Source organism: Meriones unguiculatus, chromosome 8, assembly GCF_030254825.1.
Source record: "Meriones unguiculatus strain TT.TT164.6M chromosome 8, Bangor_MerUng_6.1, whole genome shotgun sequence".
Classification (NCBI taxonomy): Eukaryota; Metazoa; Chordata; class Mammalia; order Rodentia; family Muridae; genus Meriones; species Meriones unguiculatus.
Genome location: NC_083356.1, coordinates 1,078,899 through 1,100,757, shown reverse-complemented (window position 1 = coordinate 1,100,757; position 21,859 = coordinate 1,078,899). Strand labels below are relative to the sequence as shown.

The 21,859-nt window shown below is 55.3% G+C and overlaps 2 protein-coding genes and 1 long non-coding RNA gene across 42 annotated transcripts in view; 2 read left to right on the top strand and 1 right to left on the bottom strand.

Annotated features, from left to right (window-relative positions):
• Positions 1-5,793, top strand: part of Pcbp2 (poly(rC) binding protein 2) — a 25,267-nt gene extending 19,474 nt beyond the window's left edge. For 26 of the 39 annotated variants that reach the window (XM_060388513.1, XM_060388511.1, XM_060388506.1 and 23 more), the window contains one exon: positions 487-4,467. In XM_060388513.1, coding sequence (XP_060244496.1) covers positions 487-835 — 349 coding nt within the window. In that variant the 3' untranslated portion in view covers positions 836-4,467. Of the gene's footprint in view, positions 1-486 lie in introns of all 39 variants that reach the window. The other 13 variants (XM_021643539.2, XM_021643537.2, XM_060388524.1 and 10 more) reach the window with 1 other exon arrangement.
• On the bottom strand, positions 5,485-21,859 carry Map3k12 (mitogen-activated protein kinase kinase kinase 12). Of its 2 annotated transcripts, none has more exons than XM_021643527.2 (14): positions 20,713-21,859; positions 10,566-11,044; positions 10,059-10,242; positions 9,719-9,910; positions 9,359-9,517; positions 9,119-9,277; positions 8,301-8,409; positions 8,048-8,157; positions 7,865-7,981; positions 7,632-7,769; positions 6,956-7,547; positions 6,815-6,885; positions 6,472-6,745; positions 5,485-6,214 (listed from the first exon to the last, which is right to left on the bottom strand). In XM_021643527.2, the coding sequence occupies exons 2-14, from the start codon at positions 11,008-11,010 to the stop codon at positions 6,119-6,121; spliced, it is 2,646 nt and encodes an 881-aa protein (XP_021499202.1). In that variant the 5' UTR covers positions 11,011-11,044; positions 20,713-21,859; the 3' UTR covers positions 5,485-6,118. The 2 variants fall into 2 exon arrangements, with proteins under 2 accessions (XP_021499202.1, XP_021499201.1); XM_021643526.2 differs by lacking the exon at positions 20,713-21,859 and adding an exon at positions 14,953-15,380.
• Positions 10,168-11,902, top strand: LOC132655724 (uncharacterized). The gene is made up of 2 exons (XR_009593512.1): positions 10,168-10,301; positions 11,206-11,902. It is a non-coding gene; the product is annotated as an uncharacterized LOC132655724 (long non-coding RNA).

Here is a 21,859-nt window from a genome sequence, read left to right as displayed (position 1 = left end):
GGGGGGGGGTGAATGTAGTTTTTCTGTATATTAGGCAGTTCCCAGCTATCTTTGTCTTTTCTTTGGAAAGAGGGTCTTAGAGTTGCCTTAAAGGCTATTCAGTGTGTAGCCCCTCGGCTGTGGACTTCTGTTATATTTGCCTAAGCCTCTTCAGTAGCTGTACCACCGGGGCCTGGCCACTGTATTCTGGTTGCTGGGGTTGGGTCAGATTTATCAGATATTTGGAAGTATGTGTTCTATGATTCTTTCTTATCAACTGTGTTTTTATCAGAGTAGCTTTAAGTAGCATTGTATATGTGGGGGGTGATAATGTTAACATTTAGAGGGTGGGCACGAGCTGAGTTTGTCAGAAGTTGGTATTAGACTTTCCTAATTGGCAGCAAAGGCACTGATAGAGCTGAAACGGGTTTTGTCCTGTACTTTTTCCCTATTGTGGTCTTCCCACCCACCCACCCTTTTTTTTGTTCCTTTTTTCCTCTGTTACAGTTTAGAAAACGCTAAACCCTCCTCCCAGGCAGCCTCCGTCACGATCCCTGATCACCTCAGCATCAACCTCTCTCAACCCTCCACCCCTTCTTCTTCTTCTTCCTCCTCCACCACCACCCCCTCGCTCGCCACGGCGGGGACTTCCGACGCACCCTCCAGCCTCCCCAACCCTCTTCCGACCGCCCCTTGTGTCTCCAGTCTGCTTGGCATGAAACCCATCCCTCTCCTGGCTCTAAATGTTGTGTCTGCTGCTAAGGGTACCGGGGCTTCAGCTGCCAGCACCACCTCTACTGTGCCATGTGTAACTAACAAACTGAAAGGCGAGAAGCAGAGGTTCTCTCCCTACTGAGTGCACATCTTGGCACCTCCTCAAGTGTTGGTTTATGTTGTTTTTCTTTGTTAACATTGGTGAGAACCAAACTATTGTGAGCTTGTGACCGTTTTCTTTTTACTACTTTGGGGGAGAACTGGTGGGGGTGGGCACGGGTAATTCTTGTTTAGGTTTAGGTCTTTACAGCTCAGTGCCTGTTTCAGAGTCTGACTTGTTGATTTAAATCTTTATCTAGAGCCACAGTTCTTACTCACTAATTCTGTTACACTTTTTTGTAGCATTATACTGCCTTGCAATATAAACAATGTGTTAGGCTCTGTGTTGATGAATAAAAGCTTCTCCTTTAATCCTTTCCTTTTTTTATAGTTGAAATTATTTAATGGTTAAGCTGTCAGCTGGCTATAGCCAAATCTGTGTTTCTAGTTATAATAAAGTTGCCACAGTAAGAAGAGTAGCTCACTGTGTGATGTGACGGGTGAGGGTGGGGGTATGTGGTCTGTGCCTTGTCAGCTTGGATGGCTGTGTAGCCTGTTTGGGCCTTTTTGCATCCAACATGAACTTTTAATTTTAACCCTTTGTCAGTATTCCCATGTAGAAGGGCTGTCAGTGTTTAAACACTGATGATCCTCATGCTTAGCCAGAAGCCTTGAGTCACGAACAGCTTTCCTTTGCTAACAGCCAGTAAGTGTCAAAGTGTCCTTGCCTTGACCTCTTCCCTCTGCTCAGTGGTTATTTCAGAAGCACACATAGAACTAACTTGAACCAGAGTCTGGTAGCTTTTGTCTGTATTCCTTTAATGGGTCGTTAAATATATAGGAAATACAGGAAGGGCTTATAGTTATTCTGAACCAGGCAAGTTCTTTTACCTTCTATTTCCTGCCTGCTTGTCTCAGGAGCAGCACGATCACGAGTGCGAGATACTATGCTTAGATGAAGCTTATGGATTTACCTTCTGTAGCATGAAGTAGAAAAGGTACCCTAAGAGAACAGAAACTCCATGGGTGACTGGCCAGGACTCACTGTGCTGTGCTGTGCTTGTTACAGTACCATGGTGCACTTACCTAGCTCCTGATGTTTACTTTCTCCTTTTTTTCTGATGTACATCTAAGCCACTTTTTAAAAATCAAGATGAACCACAGGTGTTTTTCACAAAAGAGGAAAAATGATGGACTCAGGGTTCCAGCTTAGACAGTGGTAGAGTATTTGCCGGACCCTGCGCTTGTTCTCTAGCATTGAAAACAAATGGAGAGCTGGATCTCATGAAACGAGAAAGCCACTCGATTTTCTTCCATTCAACCAAGGTACATATAAGTTTACCAAGTAGGCAGTGAAAGGTTTTTTCTGATGGCCTTCCCAAACATCCCTGGAGTGGCATTGTTGAACAACATGAGAAAGACAAATGGCTGCCCATGCTTATTACAGTATCGTTCAGTTTATTCCTTTATTCCAGACGGCCTTACACATGTGTGCACACACCCACGTCAGGGTCGTGGTTTTAGAAAAGCGACTCGAGGCCTGTTGGTTAGCCGTCTCCTGTGCTAGGTAGTTTTAAATATTTCTGTAGCTAAAACTGTTCTGATGACCATCTCTGATGGGATTTGGTTTTAACTTTATGTTGGAAGGCCTTTTGATCTAACAAATATCCCTGAATAAAGAATTGCTGGGAAGTAATCCAGATGTTCAAGAGGCTTGACTTGATGAAAATTTAAGATGAGCTGGTGCTCATGTATGGTTTTTGATCTCGAGAAGTTATTTCTGTTGGGACTTCCCTTCTGGGTCAGCAACTGCATCTTGCCCTTTAAATTCCTTCTTAGGCTTTATAGTGAGTACTGGATAGTTCTTGAGCTGTTTATATGGCTGCTACTCTGTATGGTTGTTTTTCAAGATAGTAGACTTAGAGGAGGCAGTTCCATTGCGCCTTTGTTTCCCACTGAATTCTGTCATGCAGAGTTGCCTATATGCCTGTGCAGTGCCTTTGCAGGCAGGAAATTGTTGTATCCCATGGAACTGGTATCAGCCGTTTGTGAGCCACCATGTGGGTTCTGGGAACCAAATCCGGGTACCCTGCTATAGCATCAAGTGCTCTTCACTGTTGAGCTGTCCCCTGAGTCCCGAAAGCTTACTTGCCTTGCCATGGGAGCCTCTTACGTGGAGATGTGGAGAATCTGCTCCCTTTGTTTGTTGTTGATATTCATGCGCTCATGGGTTGTGCCCAGGTGGGGTGTGCCATAGTGCACGTGGCGATGTCGTTATCTTTACCAAGTTTCAGATGGTCTTTTTAGTCACTGCTAATAGCTGGCTTTCCGGCTTCTGGGGATTCTCCTTCCTCTGATCTGTGGTTGTGTGCTGAGACTACAGACGCCATATGCTGCCTACTGAGTCTGCGTTGACAGGCACACTGGGCGTGTTATAGTCAGGTCTTTATGCTTGGGTGGCAAACACTGTGTCCACTGAGCCATGGCCACAGCCCATGTGTTCCTGTGTGTCCACATGTGTGTGGGTTCATGTGAACATGTCCAGGTGCACAGAGGTCAAAACTGGTTTATTTTCTTTCAGCTTAATATGAGATCTTTGGACTTGGCTCACTGTTTTGGCTAGGCTCTTCCCCTTTCTCCATACCCCCAGCAATTGGTATTCCAGGCGTGTGCTGCCACTTGAGACATTTTTACATGGGTGCTGGCTCCTCCTCGCTTGAACTGGCATCATCTGTCCAGCTCCTCTTAACTCCCTTTGTGCTGAATTTCAGTACTGAGTAGGCCTCGCTCTGAGATATCACTTGTGGACTTATTGTTTAGGCACATTCAGGCCAGTAAGGTAAACAGGAGAAATAATTTGTTTCCCGGACACTCACCTCCCCCTGTGGTATTTGTACATTCAGTGCACGTGGTGTTCACCAAATGAATGCATGTCAGACCGAGTCTGTGAAGTTAATTGAGCTTCTGGTGTGGAACTGGGACTTCCACCTTTATTTGTCATCAAAATGAAGCATCTTACTGCCCACCTAATAATAGTGCGATGTACGGAATGCCATTTCCTCAAGGCTTAGTTGGATTTCAGGACCTCAAATGACCTATTTGAAACATAGAAAGGCACTGTAGCTAGGTATATTTACAAATAGGATTTGGCTCAGAAAGGCCACAAGTTTAGAGTTTTGAAGAGTGAGCTAAGGAACTGAAGCCCTGCTGCTTGTTCTCCTGTTAGTATTTTCCTACAAGCTTGAAAACAGCAATTGGATTCCTCACTGTAGCACCCTTTAACACTTAATATCACGTGATGTCCTCAAGTGTTATGCTTCCAACACATAGTAATTCCTTTACTACCCAGGCTGTGGTAGTACACATGGCAGGATTTACCTCCTGAAGGCTAGTATTTCCCAGATTTGTGGTTGTGCTTGCAGGAGGTAAGGGGAACAGGAAAGACACAGCTTTTGTGTAACAGCGAGTGGCATAGCTCTAGAAATTCTGTAACAAAGTTTCCAAAGAATACAACTTGGAAAGAGAGTATCAGCAGTCTGACGTGCTTTGTTAGGTTCTTCATGATTGGGTAAACTGACTTCCTCTTGTTTCTGTTTTACAGGCTTTCCTCGGAGACAGGTGGCATGGGGAGCAGCTAGAACAGTGCAGACTCATCCATAATCCCTTTCTGCTGTTCACCACCACCCATGATCCATCTGTGTAGTTTCTGAACAGTCAGCGATTCCAGGTTTTAAATAGTTTGTAAATTTTCAGTTTCTACACACTTTATCATCCACTCATGATTTTTTAATTAAAGTGTTTTAATTCCTTTCTCTGTTCAGCAGTTACGCTGAGATATCCATATTTAGTTTTATAAGCTTCTCCCCTTTTTTCCTTTTTTTGGGGTTTTTTTTGGCTCATGAATTTTTGTTTGTCATGGAAATGTAAGAGTGGAATATTAATACATTTCAGTTTAGTTCTGTAATGTCAGGAATTTTTCAAAAAAAAAAATTAAAAGATGGACTGGAGCTTTTTCTTTGTGAATAGAAACTGGATGCCACAGTGACTTATGTGGGTGTTGTTCCTGGCTTGATTATTTTTATACCTCTAACCTTCACAGAGCCCTGATTGGGTTTAAATAGAATTCAGATATTTCCTTTTGTTTCACCACTTCAATTTGTTGTTTATAAATTTGCCCTTGATGTTTCCTCCCCGTGATCCTGGGTGGCCCTTGAGAACTTGTTTATGAAGACTGACACTTACCAGAGCATTGTCGAGCAGCAGGAGCGTGATTGGTGTCTACACGCATCACTTGTATCTGGCTGACCGGAAGCTGCCGCTTACCCTAGTGTGCATGCTCTCTTCTCTTCTTGAAGTCATGTAGGAACGTTTACCTGCCACCATGTATGTTAACTTAGAAGGTTGGCGATTGACACGTCGAGTGAGGGAAGATCAGAAAGTAATTTGTCCAAATTTCTCAGATGAAATACATGTAGTTTTTGGTTTTTCGAGACAGGGTTTCTCTGTGTAGCTTTGGCTTTGTAGACCAGGCTGGCCTCAACTCACAGAGACCCGCCTGCTTCTGCCCTTGGAGTGCTGGGGTTAAAGGCGTGTGCCACCATGCCCAGCTCTCTTCGATAAAATTTTAAATCCAAGATTTCACCATGTATGCACTGCTACACTTATTCACCAAGAAAACCCTCGAGGCTGGGCCTGCGTGGGGTGGTTATATTTCAAGGTTGTTCACAGGGTTACAATATGACAGTCCCCGCCCCTACCAGGCACCAGGGTAGCAGCAGGGACTTAAACAGCACCCCAGTTCTTCAGCCTGAGCCATCACATGCCATCAGTCTTTAACTTGCCTCTGGGCCCTAAGCCAGGGCTTGGGCAGAGAAACAGGAACAAAGAAATGGGTTACATTGCCACCTGAGAAACCTCAGAGGGGAGGACCCAGCCTTAGTTTCCCTCCTCCCAAGTGCAAAATGTGTAAACAGTAAACGGAAAATAAAAGTGCAGTTTTAAGTGGATCCTCTTTCTGCCGCCCAGCGTTCAGGGGTGGGCAGTGTAGACAGGCCTGGCGTTTCTATTGCCTACTCACTTGTTGAACATAAGGAATGGGGTGAAGCAGGAAGGGGCCGGTTTCCTTTCCTCATAGCTCTAGGGCGGGACTTTGAGTCGGTCATTTCCGCAGCTGCCAGTGTCCCTAGAACGCACTCGGTACCGGTCGGGGTCCTTCCCTCTCGAGCCTGACTCAAGGCTTAGAAAGCCCCGTCTATCTGTTGATTATGTGGCGCATATATATTATTTATATAAATATTTCTCTATGTACAGGGAAGAAGAGTGTCTTTCATGGGGGAAGGGAGGCTGGGGGCCGCAAGGCATCGATGCTGTTGGAGTTGTCCAGTTCGGTGCTGTCACAGTCTGAGTCCTCAGGATTGGGTCCCTGTGAGGAAGAGGAGAGTGTGAGGGAGGAGCTCCGCGTCTCGGCTACGCTTCCTTGAGGGCCCCTGGGGCGGGCTGCTCTTAACTAGCCGCGGAGTCCTCCGCGTTTACAGGTCTGCAGGCACGCGCAGAGCACATGGAGAGTCCGTTCTCCTCGCCGTGAGGACACTGGCTTAGACGCTTGAGTGGCGTGACGGCGGACTCGCATGTCTAGTGACCGGCTCTGCTCCCCGTCCGTGTTCACGTCTGTGGACTCACCTGCTCAGCTCTGAGGGGGTCCTGGGGCTGCGCGGGCAGGGGCCCGCTCTCTCGGCCGGCGCCCACCTCGGAGGCGGGCAGGTCCAGCGGGATCTCTGAGCCCTGCGAGCACATGTCATCGGAGCGCTCATCCGGCCGCTCGTCGGTGTTGGTGCTGCCGACCTCCGGCGTGCCGCTGGGGGAGGGCTCGCTGGCCGTGCCCTCCTCCACGTCCGACGGGTTCTCCGAGCTGAAGGTGGACAGCGACTGGCGCATGTTGGGGCCCTGAGGCCACCTAGACGTGGAGGCGCGGTTACGGCCCGGCCTCGGCCCCCGGGCCTCGGGCGCCCGCGCCGGCACTCACCTCTGGCTGGGCGGCAGCTCCACCTCGCTGTCCACCTCGCCTTCCTCCTCCTCGGAAGAGATGCCCCGCTTCTGCGGGAGAGGAGGGGTCAGCGGCCAGCCGCGGCGCGCTGGGGCCGCCCCCGCCCGGAGGCCGCCTTACCTGGCTCCGCGTCACCGCGGCCCGGTAGAGCAGCGCGGCGGGCGTCAGGTGCTGGGCCCGGCCCGCGCCCCGGCCCGCCGTCCCCTCCCGGCCGGGCCCCGGCGCCGGGGGCGGCTCCCCTTTGGCGCCCCCGGGGGAGTCCGGGCTGGTGGAGCCGGGCGCGGACCCCTCGCTCGGAGGAGTGTCGCCCTGGGGCGGAGGGGGCGAGCCCGCGCCCCGAGCTCCCCCCGCCGCCCCCCGGCCGCGGGCCCCCAGCGCGGCGGACAGCAGGTCCGGGGAGGACGAGGACATCTTCCGGAGCAGAAGGTCGTGGTGGAGGCCGCGGAGGGCGGGCGGGCAGGCGTCCCAGGCCGAGGGCCCCGCGCCCAGGCCTCCCGGGCTCCCGAGGCCTCCGGGCTCGTGGGGCGGCAAGGCCGCGCGGAGCCCAGGCAGGTCCCCGCAGCTGCCCTTGGCGCTGGCCTTCCGGTGACGGGTCTTGCCGCGGCGACTCCTCCCGGGTGACGGGGGGCCCTTAGGACACCCAGGAAGCCCCACCCCACTGAGGGCTGCGTCCAGCTTGGGGAGCAGAGACTCGGTCTTGAGGATATCTGGCCTGGCGGGGGAGGGGAGGGCAGGCTCCTGAGCGCCGCCGCCTCCCCACCCCCCGCCGCCCTCGCCTCAGGCCTCCCGGGCCCACCTTTTGCTGTGGGGTGACAGTTTCTGCGGCACGTTCCTCTTCTTGATGAGCTTCTCCATCGTGTTTCCGTGCAGGAGGCCCCGCGAGGGGTGTGACTTGAGGAGCCCCGGACACCTCCTTTCTAAAGCCTGCTCACGCCTGAAAGGCAGACAGGCAGTTGGGTCTCCGAGCAGGGCCGCTCAGCGGGGCGGTGGGGGGCGGTGAGGGGCGGTGAGGGGGGCGAGGGCGCCTACCTGAGCAGCTCCCGCTCCTTGAGCTCCAGCTGCAGCATGAGGGCGTTCAGCTCCATGTACAGGTTGTTGGCTCGCTCCAGCTTCCGCTCGTAGTGCTCCCTGATATCCAGGGCGTGTCTGGAAAGACAGGAGGGTTTCCCACGGCCCGCTGGGGCCGCTGCCCGCTTCCCCTGGAGCACATACCTGAGCTCCTCCCTCCTCCGCATCACCAGCTCCTCCTCCAGGCGGTGCAGACAAGTCCCCTCCGACTTAATCTTTTCAAAGTGCAGTTTCACCTCTTCCCGCCACTCGGCCTGGGGATGGAGAGACGTGGGGCGGGGTGAGGACCAGGCCACAGACTGCGCTCCAGGGCCCCCGCATGTCCTGGCCTCTTGTCACCAAAGGCTCTGCCGCCCGCAGGGGTCCGGGGCCCACAGGGGTCCCACCCACAGCACACCTGGGACTTAAAGTAAGTCTCCTGGGGCGTGGACAGCACGTCGGCCGAGGCGATGTCCAGGTGCAGCAAGATCTGCCGGAAGGATGGGCGGTTTCGGGGTTTGCTGTTCCTACAGGGAATGTTGGTGAGATTTCAGGGGGGACAGAAGGGAAGTAGAGTCTTGCGCAGAGCAAGACATCTGACCCCTTTCGGTAACCGCAAAATATCTTATAAACTTTGGGCTTTTGGGGGGTTGGTGGGGGGTGCCGGGCAGTTTGAGACAGGGTTTCTCTGTGCGTCCCTTGCCGTCCTGAAACCCTGTAGACCTCTACCTTAAAAGGCAGAGCTCAGAGATCTGCCTGCCTCTGCCTCCTGGGATTTAATGGCATTCGCCACTACTGCCTTGGCTCTAATGTTTAGAGCTTTAATGTTTAAACCTTTTGCCGACTGGGTGTGGGGGCGTACACCTTTAACGTGGTAGCCAGCCAGGGCTACACCTCCAGAAGCAACCCCCACCCCCCAGTTTAAGTGACTCCATGGAAAGACTGGGAACGTCAACAGTTCAGGCTTCCCCACAGCCCTGCTCAGTGCGGTCTCCAAGGAGACGGGGAAAGCAACACTGCTCCTACAGCATGGCCTCAAACAGCTCGGCAGACTCCGAGTGAGTGTGCCCCGTCCCCTGTCAGCAGGACCTGTTCTGGTACACACTCTGGGTAGGGGACCTTGCAGGGATTGGGGGGGTTTGGCTTGCTGTGGCTAAGGATCCTGCGCCCAGGCTTCCCCAGCACCCCACAACTCCTTAGCCCTGTCAGTCCAGTCTCCCGCTGGGCCGTCCTTACCAGCACTGGCGAAGCAGAATTTTAAAACCATCTGGGCAGCTGGAGGGCACAGGCAGATGGAGACTGTTGCTTCCGACCCCCCAGATGATGGCTGAGGAGTCTACGTCTTTGTAGGGGATCTCTCCAGTCAGTAATTCCCACAGCACCACCCCGAAGGACCTGCGGACGAGAGCGTCACTTGGCGGTTATGCAGATGGGCTGGGGCTCTGTATGGAGCCCTGGGGGGCCACCCCCGCTTACCAGATGTCCACCTTCTCAGATACGGGCTCGTTGCGGATCACCTCAGGGGCCATCCAGGCTACTGTCCCTGCAAAGGACATCTTGGTGCTCTTGTCACTCAGCTCCTTGGAAGTGCCAAAATCTGAGATCTTCACCACGTCGTCATAGGTGATTAGCATGCTGATAAAGAGGGAAGTCAGCCAGGGCCCAAGTCCTGCCACACCCCTTCCACTGCTGTGGTTCCTAGGATGGTGTTTGGGACACCTAAGGTGGAAAGGCTCACCACAGCCTTTGTGTCGCTTGGAAGGAGTTTCTCAGATGGGGAGGCGCCCACGGTTCCCCGGGCAGGCCGCCCACCTGCACAGCAGCTTGCTCACTCACTTGGGGGATTTGAGGTCCCTGTGGATGATCTTGTGCAGATGCAGGTAATTCATGCCGCCGGCGATGCCCATGGACCAGTCCACCAGCAGGGAGGGCGTGACTGGGCGGCCGGCCCTGAGCACCTCATACAGCTGCCCTTGGGCGCAGAACTCCATGAGGATGCAGTAGCAGGGCGCCTGTGTGCAAACACCCCTGAGGGCCAGACACGGGTATGATCCCAGATGAGCTGTGTCTGCCTTGTGTCCTGGGACCCGCATCCCCACCCGTGCCGTCTGGGGGGCTCCTTTGAGGGAGAGGGGATACATTCCTGGGTGAGGGGAGCCCCTGCCATGGAGCTCACTTGAAAGTGATGATGTTGGGGTGCTTCAGCTTCCGCAGGTGCTTGATGTCCGTCTCCTTCAGGTCTCGAACTTTCTTCACAGCCACCTCCTCCCCATGGAAGCGCCCCAGGAAAACAGCACCTTGAGCTCCTGAGCCAACCCACTGCAGGTCCAGGATCTCCTCAAAGGGGACTTCCCAGAGGTCTGCAGGCAGGAGACACAGGGCCGCAGGCTGAGACACTCGACACTCCAGGGTTGCCCGAGTACGTCAGTGGGGAAGCGACCAGGGAAGGAAATGACTGGGGTGCGTGTAGGGCGTAGCTCATTTGTAGAGCACTTGGCTGGAGTGTAAAATTGAAGTTCCTGGGTTCAGTTTCCCGGGTCGGGGGGAGAAAACCCCAAGGTGCTGAGGACCCAGCTGTGCAGAAGGACACTCAGCATGGAGCACTCCTCCCAGAGACAACTGTTTAGGATAAGGTGGCTGCTAAGGGTGGGGGAGTGGGCTGTCCTGCAGGGAGCTGGCCTACCTTCCTGCTGCTGCTTGTGCTCCGTGGAGTAGGCTTTGCCAATCATGGTCCAGACAGGGCGCAGGCAGCCAAACAGACCTTCCAGGAAGCCGCTGCCGCTCTGGCACTGCAGCCGCACCTCGTCAGCCCGGACTCTGGACGCTCGGCTCTCGGGGGAGCCAGTGGCCCCCCCAGGCCCCCCAGCATCCTGCTCATGCAGCTGCAGGACACTGTTGGCAAAGGGCTCCGGGGGAGGCTCTCCGCCTGGGGAGGGGCTGGGCCCTCCCCCGCCCTGCCCGCCCAGAGGCACCACGTCTCGAAGCACACACTGGGTGGGCGTCAGGTCCTTCTCAGGGGTGCAGTCTGAGGCGTCCGGGTCCAGCTTTCGCATGGAGGCCTCGCTCAGGGCAGACACGAAGCCCCCAAACGACGGGGAGGGTGTTCTGGTGTCGTGCAGGCAGGCCATGGCCTCCGGAGCCAGGTGTGCGGAGCAGCGGGCCCTGTGAGGGACCGGGGGAGGGTCAGCCGCAGTCACTGTGGAGAACCCACTACCCAGCTGGAGTCGCCCCGGGGGGGCCTGGCTGTCCGTGCCCCATGGGAAACCTGATGGAGCTGAGTTTCCTCCTGCCATCTGTGAGTGATGGAAGTACCGCTCTGGCAGGGAGGAATGTGCTCGAGTGTCATTACCAGGCGAAGAAAGAAACAAACCCACTTGGTGGTGAGGAAAGTCTCGGCCGGCTGAAGTGGCTCAGTGGAGAAAAGAATATGCTGGGCCAGCCTGCTGCACTCCTCCCACCGACGCCCTCCGCCACACTCGCACCCACAACTCCTTAAAGTATCAAACTCAAGGACAGGTGTGAGCCGGGGAACATCAGGAATCCAGCATGTATAAGGCCCTGGACCGATCTCGGCAGGAGAGGTGGTGGAATTGTGGCTTCACTGCACCACACTGAACTCACATACTTGACTGCCTGGGTGCCCAGCTTGGCAGGACCACAGACACAAGGACTGGCAATGGTGCAGCAGGTTTGAGCGAGCACAGGCTGTGCTTGCAGAGGGCCTGGCTTCGGGTCTCAGAACCTTCTCCATGACTCACAACCATCTGAAAGCCCAGTCTCGGGGACCCAAAACCCTCCTCTAGCTTCTCCGGTCCCTGAACACACATGCTGCATTCACAGACACGCAGCGAAGCAGCGACACACACAGAAAAAATAAATACAGCAGCCTGGTGTGGTGGCGCACGCCTGTAATCCTCTCCATTGGGAGTCGTGAACTGGTGGATCTCTGAGTTCAAAGCCAGCCTGGTTCATACAGTGAGACCCTATCTCCAAAAACCCAACAGCAACAAAAAAAGCAAACCCACAGCAACAGCTCCTCTTTGCTGTGTAACTGTCGTTAACCCTGTGGCACCTATTTGTGTCAGCTGAGGTTTGCGGCGTGCACACACGCGCACAGGCTCACTATGAGTCAAACCCACCCCTTTATACAAAGCCTCACTATGTAGGTCTGGCTGTCCTGGAACTCTACATAATGTAGACTAGCCTGGCCTCAAACTAAGATAAAAGTGTACCACTGAGTCCAGCCTTGGCATCGCACGCTTTTACCCAGAATCTCAGCCTCCTGCACACACTGGCGACGCACGTAACTCGTGTTGAACCCTGTGAAGGGTGCTGGCAGGCTTTCACTCAGAGCTTCCCTACTCAGCAGTCACTAGTGTCAGGGCCTTCTCTGCTCACAGGCACCACACAGGCCTCTTCAGGGGGATGTGATCTGTCTCCAGAACCATACCCTGAGCTATACTATGCTCTCAGCGCAGCTGGCAGGAGAAAGGGGCTGAGGGCAGAATTATCCAATGGGGTGGAGCTCTGGCCTCCAGCTTCCTTCTCATGAGTCCTTTATTAGCTGCTTTCTGACAGCCAAGAGAGGCCTCCTCTCACCTTTTCCCCCTTCCCTATCACCACAGCCCCAGTTCACAGCCGTGTGCTATTTAAATAGATAGCACTGGTTAAAAGTTCAAGTCTAGAGCTGGAGAGAAGAGCACTGGCTGCTCTCTTCTATGATGAGGTCTGGTGCTCTCTTCTGGCAGGCAGAACACTGTCTACGTAATAAATAAATGAACCTAAAATAGGGACCAGGCTGTTGGTGGGATGCTTGCCTAGCATGCACAGAGCACCTGCAGTGGTAGACTGCCTGCAATCCCAGCACTGAGGAGGTGGAGGCAGGAATCAGCTCAAGGTCATCTTTGGCTACACAGCACATTTGTGGGTGGCCTGGATACAGGAGACTGGGTCAAATAAACAAATGCATTGAGCATGTGGATGCTTGCCTAGAAGGCACAGGGCCTGGACTGCATAAACTAGGGCCTGGGACACAGGCCTGTAACCCTGTAACCTTGGGAGGTGGACCAGAAGGAATAGACATTCAAGATTCTTGGCTAAATAGAGAATTTCGGGCCAGCCTGAGCTACATAAGACCCTGTGATCTCCAAAAATAAATAATAAGCCCCACAAATTCAGCTGGGCCTAATAGTATTTTCCCCACATCCCAGCACTTGAGAGGCAGAGGCCAGAGGATCCTAAGTTTGAAGCCAGCATGAGCTACACAAGACCTTATCTATAGGAACAGGCAAACGCGTAGGACCAGGCCATGGATCTAGTTCCCAGCTGGTGCTGCAAACTCTCTGAACTTTCAGGCTGACTTCAGGACTGGACAGCTAGAGCCACACCGCTCTGCGCCTAGCTGGGCCTCGCTGGAGGGTGTGAGGTTGGCAGTTCCTGGGAATGAACCGCAGGGTGCCGGGCCTGGTGCGATGCAGAGAGAGTCTGAGAGGCAGGCTCTCAGCTTGCCTGACCTTTACAGTTCTTTCTCTTGAAGACTGTCACTTGGGTGTAGGACGGGTCTGGGATGCGCACAGTTGACAAGCACACAGCCCTGTGACTAACCTTCCCACTGGGCTGGGATCAGAGGTTAAGAGCACTAGTTACTCTTGTAGAGGATCTGGGTTTGACTACCACATCCACACGGTGGCTCACAACCATCTGTACCCCAGTTCCAGGGGGTTCAACAGGCACCCACACGGTACACAGACATGCACACAGGCAAAACATTCATACACATAAATATAAAAATAATTCATACAGTAAATATAAAAAAAAATTCTAGCCAGGTGCTTGAATTACTGCTGCTTGGCTATAATCCCAGCACTCAGGGAGGCAGAGGCAGGTGGATCTCTGTGAGTTCGAGGCCAGCCTGGTCTACAAAGTGAGGCCAGGACAGCCAGGGCTACACAGAGAGACCCTGTCTTGAAAAACCAAAACCAATCAAAACAAAATTAAAAGAAATTACACACTGTCATTCTGTTTTCTCTAGTCCTGTTACTGCTTTAGCTGAAGGCTCATTAGCTGTCCCCACCTGGCCAAGGACAAATGAAGAGTTATTTAAGTTCTTTCTTAAGCTTCCAGCTTCTGAAAGATCCAAAACATAAACTCATCAGCCCTGTCTGCTTAGATCCCCTAGCGGCTCACGCATGTGGACGCTGAGGCCACCCTGGACACAAAGCTGCATCATGGTTCTAAATTACGGTTTGTTATCCTTTAGCAGAAACGCATTGCTGCAATTAACCTCAACACAACACAGCAGCGTAAGGTAGGAGGGCTGAGTGCTTGCCCAGCCTGGAAGAAGCCTTGAAGTCAAGCTCCAACAACACACACCCGGCACAGCGGCGAACACCAGCAGAATGGAAGTGAGAGGGTCAGGAGCTGAAGGTCACCTGTGGCTTCAGAGTGAGTTTACAGAGTAAAACTTTGTCTTCAAAAACCCCATAAACACGCAGTCCTGAGGAAGAGGGCTCACAAGAGCTCATCGCTTCCTTCCTGTGGCCCTCTATTACTGAGACTATCCGCAAAGCTGGAGTCAGGGAAAGCCATTGACTGGTGTAGCGCTCACGCAAATTAACCTTCACGCAGGGTCCTATTAGCAAACCTAATTACACCCTGAGGGTCACAGGAAAGGGGTGACAGCAGAGGGGGTGACGGCCGGGAAGGGAGGGGGTAAGCAGGGCGTGGGAAGGATGGGGCCGGAGAGGAAGCTGGGGGTTGCGCGCTGACCGCTCGGGGAGCCAAGGCCCCGCACGTGCGAGCGCCTGTAAGCTCGCGCGTGCGCGCACACGCACAACCACGCGATCGCAGGTGCGAGCGGCGGCCCTGGCCTTCAATCCCAGCGCTCTGGAGGCAGAGGCAGGAGGATCTCTGAGTTCGAGGCCTGGCGACACAGCGCGTCGAGGACAGCCAGCATGTCATGGAACAAATACCTCTGAAGGGTACTTGGACCCCTTGTCTCAAAACAAAAACGACACCCCGAACCCCTAAAAGTTACACAAGCGCGGTGGCGCCGCGGCCAACACGGTTACCTCAGGGCGCCGTCCTGGGCCGGGCTCACTTCACCCTGGAAGTCTTCCGCGCGGTCGCAGCCCTGCCCGGCTAAGGCCCTCCGGAGCGGGCGGGCCCGGCTCGGCGGCTCCGCTCAGCTTCCACCCCGCGTCGGCAGCGCGGCTCTACCCACCCAGGGCGCACATGCTCCGCGCGTCCCGGCGCCCTGCACCCTAAGGCAGCCTCCCAGGAAGGCATCCTCGGTCCTCCGCGGGTCCGGACAGCAGGACCCCGGCCTCCGAGCTGCCCGCACAGGCACGCGGCGCGCGTCCTCGGGGCGCGGAGCTGCGCTCCCGCGGAGCCGCCCGGGGCTGCAGCCCCCGTCCCACGGCCCGCGGAGCCGAAGGGGTTACGGCTACCGCGCCCCCTCCCCAGCCGACCTCCTTCCCGACCGTCACGTGGGGGGCCGGGGGCGCGGCTGGGGGAAGGGCTGGGCGCTGCGGCGTAACCATGACGACCGGGCCCGTGAAGTCACCGGGACAAGATTAGCCCAGGGTCACGTGAACGCGAGGCGGGGGCGGGGCCGCGCCGGAGCCCGCCCCTGCCCCGGGCAGGCCGGCGAGTGGAGGCTGCGCGGGCCGCCAGCGCGCCCCTCCGGTGGCCGCCGGAGCCCACCTCCCCGAGCTCCGCGCGCGCCGACTCCTGGGCCGCGTACCTGGGGAGCGGAGTGGCTGGGATCGAGGGCAGGCTCGCGGGGTGCTGCGGGGACACCGTACCACACAGAACTTAAAGACACGGAGGTGGGGAGACTAGGAAGGAACAGTCAGAGAGGAACTGGGTGAGAGGCTGGCCAACGGCTTCAAGCCTGGAGGATGGCCTGGAAAGCACAGGGCCCTGGGAAGATGGAGACGAAAGGGGATGAGAAACAAACCACCTTCCCTTTCCTGGGCCGTTCCTGTCTGCTCGCTGAGTTCTGGATATTACAACAACAGGCCTTTGGAGATTTTTTTTTTTTTGCATCATCTGGATCACAACTAGGGTTAGTCACAGGGAGGACGACAGCCTCCATCAGTCTGCAGCTCTGCCTGCCTCAGATCACGCAGGCATCCCCAGAGGACCCTGTGGTATCCAGGGCCAGCAGCTGAGGGCAGGCGAGAAGCCATTCCACCTGCTCGCCTGTTAAGGTAGTGGGAATAGCTGCCGAGCAGGAGATGAGACCCAGGGAAAGGTAGGACATTTGGCGTGCTCAAGGTACCCTGCCACCCCCAAAGCTAACGACAGCTGTTCAGATTGACCTGAAAGAACAGGAGGAGGGGTGAGGGCCCCCAGGGAGCCAATGGTAATCTGGAGATTCCTCTTTCCCAGCAAATATCCCCCTTTCTGCTTCCTTTATTCCTGACCCACCAGCTGGGTCTCACTGCCCCCAGCTGGGTGTCGGCGCCAGGGCTGGGGGCTGTCTCCCTGGCCATCAATTATGCAGGACCTGGGAGCACAGAGGAGGGGTTTCTGTCGCTCTAAACCACAAGGACTAAGTGTAGCTAGGATAGGGTGGTCCCTGCCTTATCTACTACGTGAGAGGCCAGCTCTGCTGTACAGGCAGGTAGTCAGGGTGCCACAGGAAGGCCACAGCCCTTGACCGTAAGTCACCTTCCCCTCCTCCTCAGACCGCCTAGGTTTTCAGGCATGAGGGGCTGCAAGGCTGCATCAGGTCAACTCTGGGTTCTCTGCAGCTCCCTCCTGCTCTAACAGCAGAATCCAATGGCTTGCTTGTGCGCTGACCAGTCCTGGAGGCTTTGCTCAGAGGTGTGGCCATCTGTCCATGCCTTGAGTTCTCACACTGAACTCTCCCTTCCTGCCTGGACCTCATTTTCCTCTCAGGCTGAGAGTCTACTTTCTTCTAATTAGTCTGAAGAGCAGCCACAGAGGGAAAGTGCCCATGACTCCTGGTTCTGTCTTGAAGGCTGTGAGACCCGTAAAGGACGTTTCTGATAGAGTACACCTGTGCCTCCAGCCTACACATTTGCCTTCCCTTCTGGCAGGGTCCATGGCCCTCGCCCAGAGTTCTCCCAAGACGGAAAGAACTCTCACTCTCTTAGGGTCCTTGAAAAGAGGTATCTTTTGAGATGTGGGGAAACACAGATCCCCAGGTTCTGAGGTTCTCTATTATACTTCTGCAGTAAGGTAGACAGTGAGGGGCTGGAGATGTGCTGCTCAAGGTCTAAGAGCCAGCAGTCAACAGAGGGAGAAGAGGGACGCAGCAGCCCTGCCTCTGTGAGACTCCCACCTGGCTTTCAGGGTGGAGGAGGAGGTAGGTGCCCTGAGCTATGCCTGCTCTGTTGTCTTCCCAACCAGCTGGACACCAATTCTCTCTTTGTGGGTTCCAGGAAGCCAGCTCTCCTGTCCAACCAGAAAAAAAGGAGACTTGGTCTCTGACCTTCTGCTACCCTAGAACTACTGATAATTTCAGGTTTCAGTGGTCACATGACAGCAGGCATGCTGGAGGGCCCATATCTGCCTCTGCAAACTTCGAGGATGGCCTGGAGCCTTGCACTTCATCCTTATCCCTGAGCTGATTCCCTCTGCTTAACTACCGGTAATGTCACTAAGCCCTTCTGAAGGCTGGGGTTAGCTCTCAGCCTTGCCCAGAAGATCACAGCAGCAGAGAGCAGCAGTGTGGCATGGACCGCAAGCTCTCCCACCGTACGTCAGGCCTGGAAGAAGCGATCTGAAAGAATCCCCGTGAGCTGGGAAGCGCCTGCAAACTCAGACCAAGGCAGGCGGGTGTTGGGTCTAACCTAAGATACACAGTGAGATCTTGCTTTCAGAAAAGCAACAGGTAAGATTATGGACATTGGTCTCATACAGGACTTGAACTCCTGTCTCTTCCTCCCATTTGCTGGGCTTACAGGCAAGCATCACCACATATAGTTTATCAATTCTCTTCTTTTGGCTTGTCTATATTATTTCAGTATAATTTTGTGTTTTTTTTATACAAAAAATGCTTTTACTTTTTTTGTTTTATAAATGGGGCAGGGTTTCTCTGTGTAGACTTGACTGTCCTAAAACTCAAGGGACTGGGCTAGCCTCCAACTCAGAAATCTGCCTGCCTCTGCCTCCCTAGTGTTGGGATTAAAAGCCTGTGCTTCCACCACCTGGCTTTTACATTTTTTTAAAACTGCAAATAAATAAATAAATAAAATTTGAGTAATAGCCATCTGTTCCTGCCGCTGACTGGCCTAGGCGAAGGGGCGGCAGGGGCCACCGTCGCTTCTGATTGGCTGCAGCGTGAGATCCGCTAACTGTCGCTTCTGATTGGCTGCAGCGTGAGATCCGCTAACAAAGCTGTTCTGCGTCTAATTGTGGACAGGGTGCCTCTGTCAGTCCTGGTGCTGGGGGTAAGAACAGCGGGACACGCCTGGCTTCAAGTCCTACCTCTAGCCACAGGCCCACCTTTTCTCTTTTGAGAGAGTTGGGCTCTCACTGTGCACCCCTGGCTAGCCTGGGCCTTGCTGTGTAGACCAGGCTAGTTGTAGAGCCCTGCCAGCCTCGTAAGACATGCTGTCTGCTGTGCAGCCGCAGCCCCCGGCCCTCCTTGCATGCTGATATTTAGCTCACTGGTCACTGAAGTTGGCGCCGACACTGGCTAACTGGCCTTGAACACCTAACTTACTTCACTTCTGTCCTCCCTAAAGCAAGAGATGCTGACTTAGCTACGAGACAGGCAGTGCTGAAGTAACCAAAAGAAGTTCTTGGCCCGCACCCGGCACACAGGGCGTGCTCTATGAACAGCAGTCATGTTGTTTCACACAAAGTACATAGAAACAACTTGTTTTTGGGAAACATGGTCCTATGTCACCCAGACTGGACTTGAACTCGCTAGGTAGTTAGATTCGTTCATGGTCCATGAACTGATCCTCTGCCTCCACTTCCCCAGTGTTGGAAGGAGGGAAGCCTCAGCGGGCTTTATGAAGTGCTCAGGAGCAAACCCAGGGCAGACTCCTGGAGCCTTGGCTGCCCTGAAGCTTGCTACATAGACAGGCTGGCCGTGAGCAGCTCACAGGGATGCACTGGCCTCCAATGACTCCACTGTGCTGAGATGAAAACCTTGCAGCAGCCATCACACTCGACTCTTCCTTTCTTTAACCCCTCAAAACAAGAGGTAATATCAAACTGAGGACACAGGAAGAAAGAGAGGTAGAGAAACGAGCAGAGAGACAGCTGCAACCTGCCCGCCCCGCTAGCATGGTCCTCAAAGGCTCGGCTATTTAGTAGGCAGGAGGATTGAAAGTTCAAGCCCTGTTGGGCAACTTAGTGGCACTGAGTCTCAAAATAGAATTTTTTTTTTTTAAAGTTGATATTTGGTGGTAGAGAGCTTGACCAGAATGTGTAAGGCCTCGGGGTCAATTCCTAATAACATAAGTAAACAGACAAAACTAATGATCAGGGCTCTTCCTTGGAATGCCCTATTCCCCGGAGTGCACACATGACCAGGCTTTCTGGGCCAGGTGGACAAACTCTCCTGCAGCTACCATGTCCTCTGCTCACACCCTCTCATCAGGTTCCCAGAGAAGCCGCCTCCTCCATGCTCTTACTCCCTAGGCATGGGCAGCAGAGAGGCAGACAGGCAGGCTCTGGGTCCTCTCACCTTGTCGTTACTCCCCACCCCCAGCAGTAACTGCCTTTTCCAGGGCTCTTGCTGTGAGGAAACCTAGGGACCCTGAGCCACACCTTCCACCTGTCTCTGTGCAGCCTTGGGGTCTTCCTGGAAGTCAACAGTTGGTTGGCGCCAGCTTGAGGCCCCGAGACCTTTCCCTCCTCAAGTGTGACACACGAGGTGGCAGGGCTCTTGGTCTGGTCTCCTTCCTTCCTAAACCCTCCTTGCTGTTGGGAGCTCGGGATGAGCCTCTGGCTGAAAACCGGAGCACCCGGAACCACGGAGGCAGCCCGGAGAACTGGAAGAAGGATTAAGTTGAGGCACCCATTGTGCTTCAAGGGGCCTGGCGTGTGTGAAGGCCAAAGAGGCAGCAGACAAGAGAGCTGCAAGGCCCTCCCTTCATTTCTACTACTGTTTATAGAGCCCACCGTCTTCTCTTCCCACCCTCCGCCCAAGCCTTGGCTATCAACATCGTAAGCTAAGGAGTTTGGTTAGAATGTGGGGGAAAAAAGGAGGGGTCTTTGAATCGCCTGACCTGGGAGATGGGTTAGGGAAAGCAGGAGGGAGCAGGCAGGAGAGAGAGAAAGCCACACACAAATGGGGGAGGGGCGCAACAGCTGGACCGTAGGAAATGCCACAGCTGGGGATTAGAGGCATTACAGATGGAAGGGGAGAAGGACCCCGGCGGGGCATGCAGGAGTAGGTGCCGCCTAATTTTCAGGTGGAGCCTATTAGGTGCAGGTGTGGGGGAGGGGGATGGTGGCTACATTAGGCCTTGCCCTTCCATCCCTTCCCTGGAGGGAGGCCACAACTCTCCCTCCTCTCTCGGTCTTGAGGAGAAAGGAGGACGTGCTCTTGCCCGCTGTCCTTTCAGTCTTCCCCTGGCCACCCTCATCCCCACGTAATCCACCACAGCTCTGGAGGCTCCTGGTCTCCAAGCTGGGCCGCCGCATCCTTCAGCATCCCTGCTTCTATCTCCAGGCGTCGGGTCCAGGTCTCCAGCTCCTCCAACCCACGGCCTCAGCATCCTCGAGTCACCTCCTCCCTCACCAGGCCGCGACTGTATCCCGACCCTCCCTCCACGCCAGGATCCCAAGACCCGAACCCCTTCCTGCCCCCCACCCCCACAACTCGCCCAGGCTCTCACCTCGGGGGCTCCGCGGCCGCAGCACAAAAGGCGGCGCTGCTGCAGCTCCGCTCCGGATGCTGCTCCCGCCTCCTCCTCCTTCCCTCCTCCCCCCCGTTGCCCTCCACCGGACCCGGGGCGCTGTCACCGGCGATGCTCGCGTGAGGCTCAGGTGCACGGGCGTCGGCCCCAGCTGTCGGCGCCCACCCCCTACTCTAAGCCCTGTCCCCTCTCGACTTGAACTCCCGCTCCTTCCGAGGCCCCCGCCCCTGGCCCCCCGGGACGGACACGCCCTGAGCGGGGGATGCTGCACAGGAGCCGCCGGCCTCTTAAAGGAGCCCGCGGCTGCCATCCGGCGCGCTCCAGGCTCGTTCCGGGCCCGCCGAGGCTCTGCGCCTCCCTCCTGGAGATGTCCTACGGCAGTCCCGCTTCGGGCCTCATGCGGATTCCGTAGGAACCCCTCGTGACCCGTCTCTTAGGCTCTTCCCTACGCCCCGAGAGAGCAGCCCCTCAGACAGAAGACACACGGTCTGGCGACGGCCCCCTGTCACACGGACACCGCCAGCTGTCCTTCGCTTGTCACTGCTCGTCTCACCCAATTGGAACCCACCTCGTCGTAGCTCCCTTCCCACTTTAGGGCTCCAGGGTGGCCCCTCCAGAGTCCTCTACCTGCACCTTCCTGACGGGCCCTCTGCTCCTAGACCCACTCCCAGGACCCTGAAGCACGTTTCTCGTGGGATCTCTCTCCAAGGTCACAAGGGTTCCCCTACACCTTTCACTTGGCGGCATCTAGGCTCTGGGGACCCGAAAGTACTGCTTCGGCCCTGGGCTCCCGCATTTTAGCCCGCGGGTACTCTCGTGCTCTCTGGGCGGAGGCTGACGAGCACAGCGAAGGGCCGCCTAACGATTCGGGCAGCTAAACGGAGGCTCCCGGGGGCCGCACGGAGGCCACGGAGAGGGGCGGGGCACAAGCCCCGGGAAGCGCCGGGTCTCCGACTCAGAGCCCCGGGGAGCCCCGGGGGTTACGCGGGGGCCTGGGGAGGCAGCGTGAGAGGGACTGGGACTTGGCACAGCACGCGCGCTCCGGGGTGCGGGCGCACCGGGGAGGCCCACGCGGCGGAGCAAGCACGCCAGCAGGCCAATCGCGAGCCTCCTCGGGAACGGGGCT

Bases quoted from the DNA above. Each gene is read 5' to 3' on its own strand.
- Map3k12 (XM_021643527.2), bottom strand. From the start codon at position 11,010: ATGGCCTGCCTGCACGACACCAGAACACCCTCCCCGTCGTTTGGGGGC. The intron at 10,243-10,565 runs GTAGGCCAGCTC...TCCTGCCTGCAG, and splicing joins GCACAAGCAGCAGCAGGAAG to ACCTCTGGGAAGTCCCCTTT. The intron at 6,215-6,471 runs GTGAGTCCACAG...TCTTCCTCACAG, and splicing joins ACCCCCTCAGAGCTGAGCAG to GGACCCAATCCTGAGGACTC.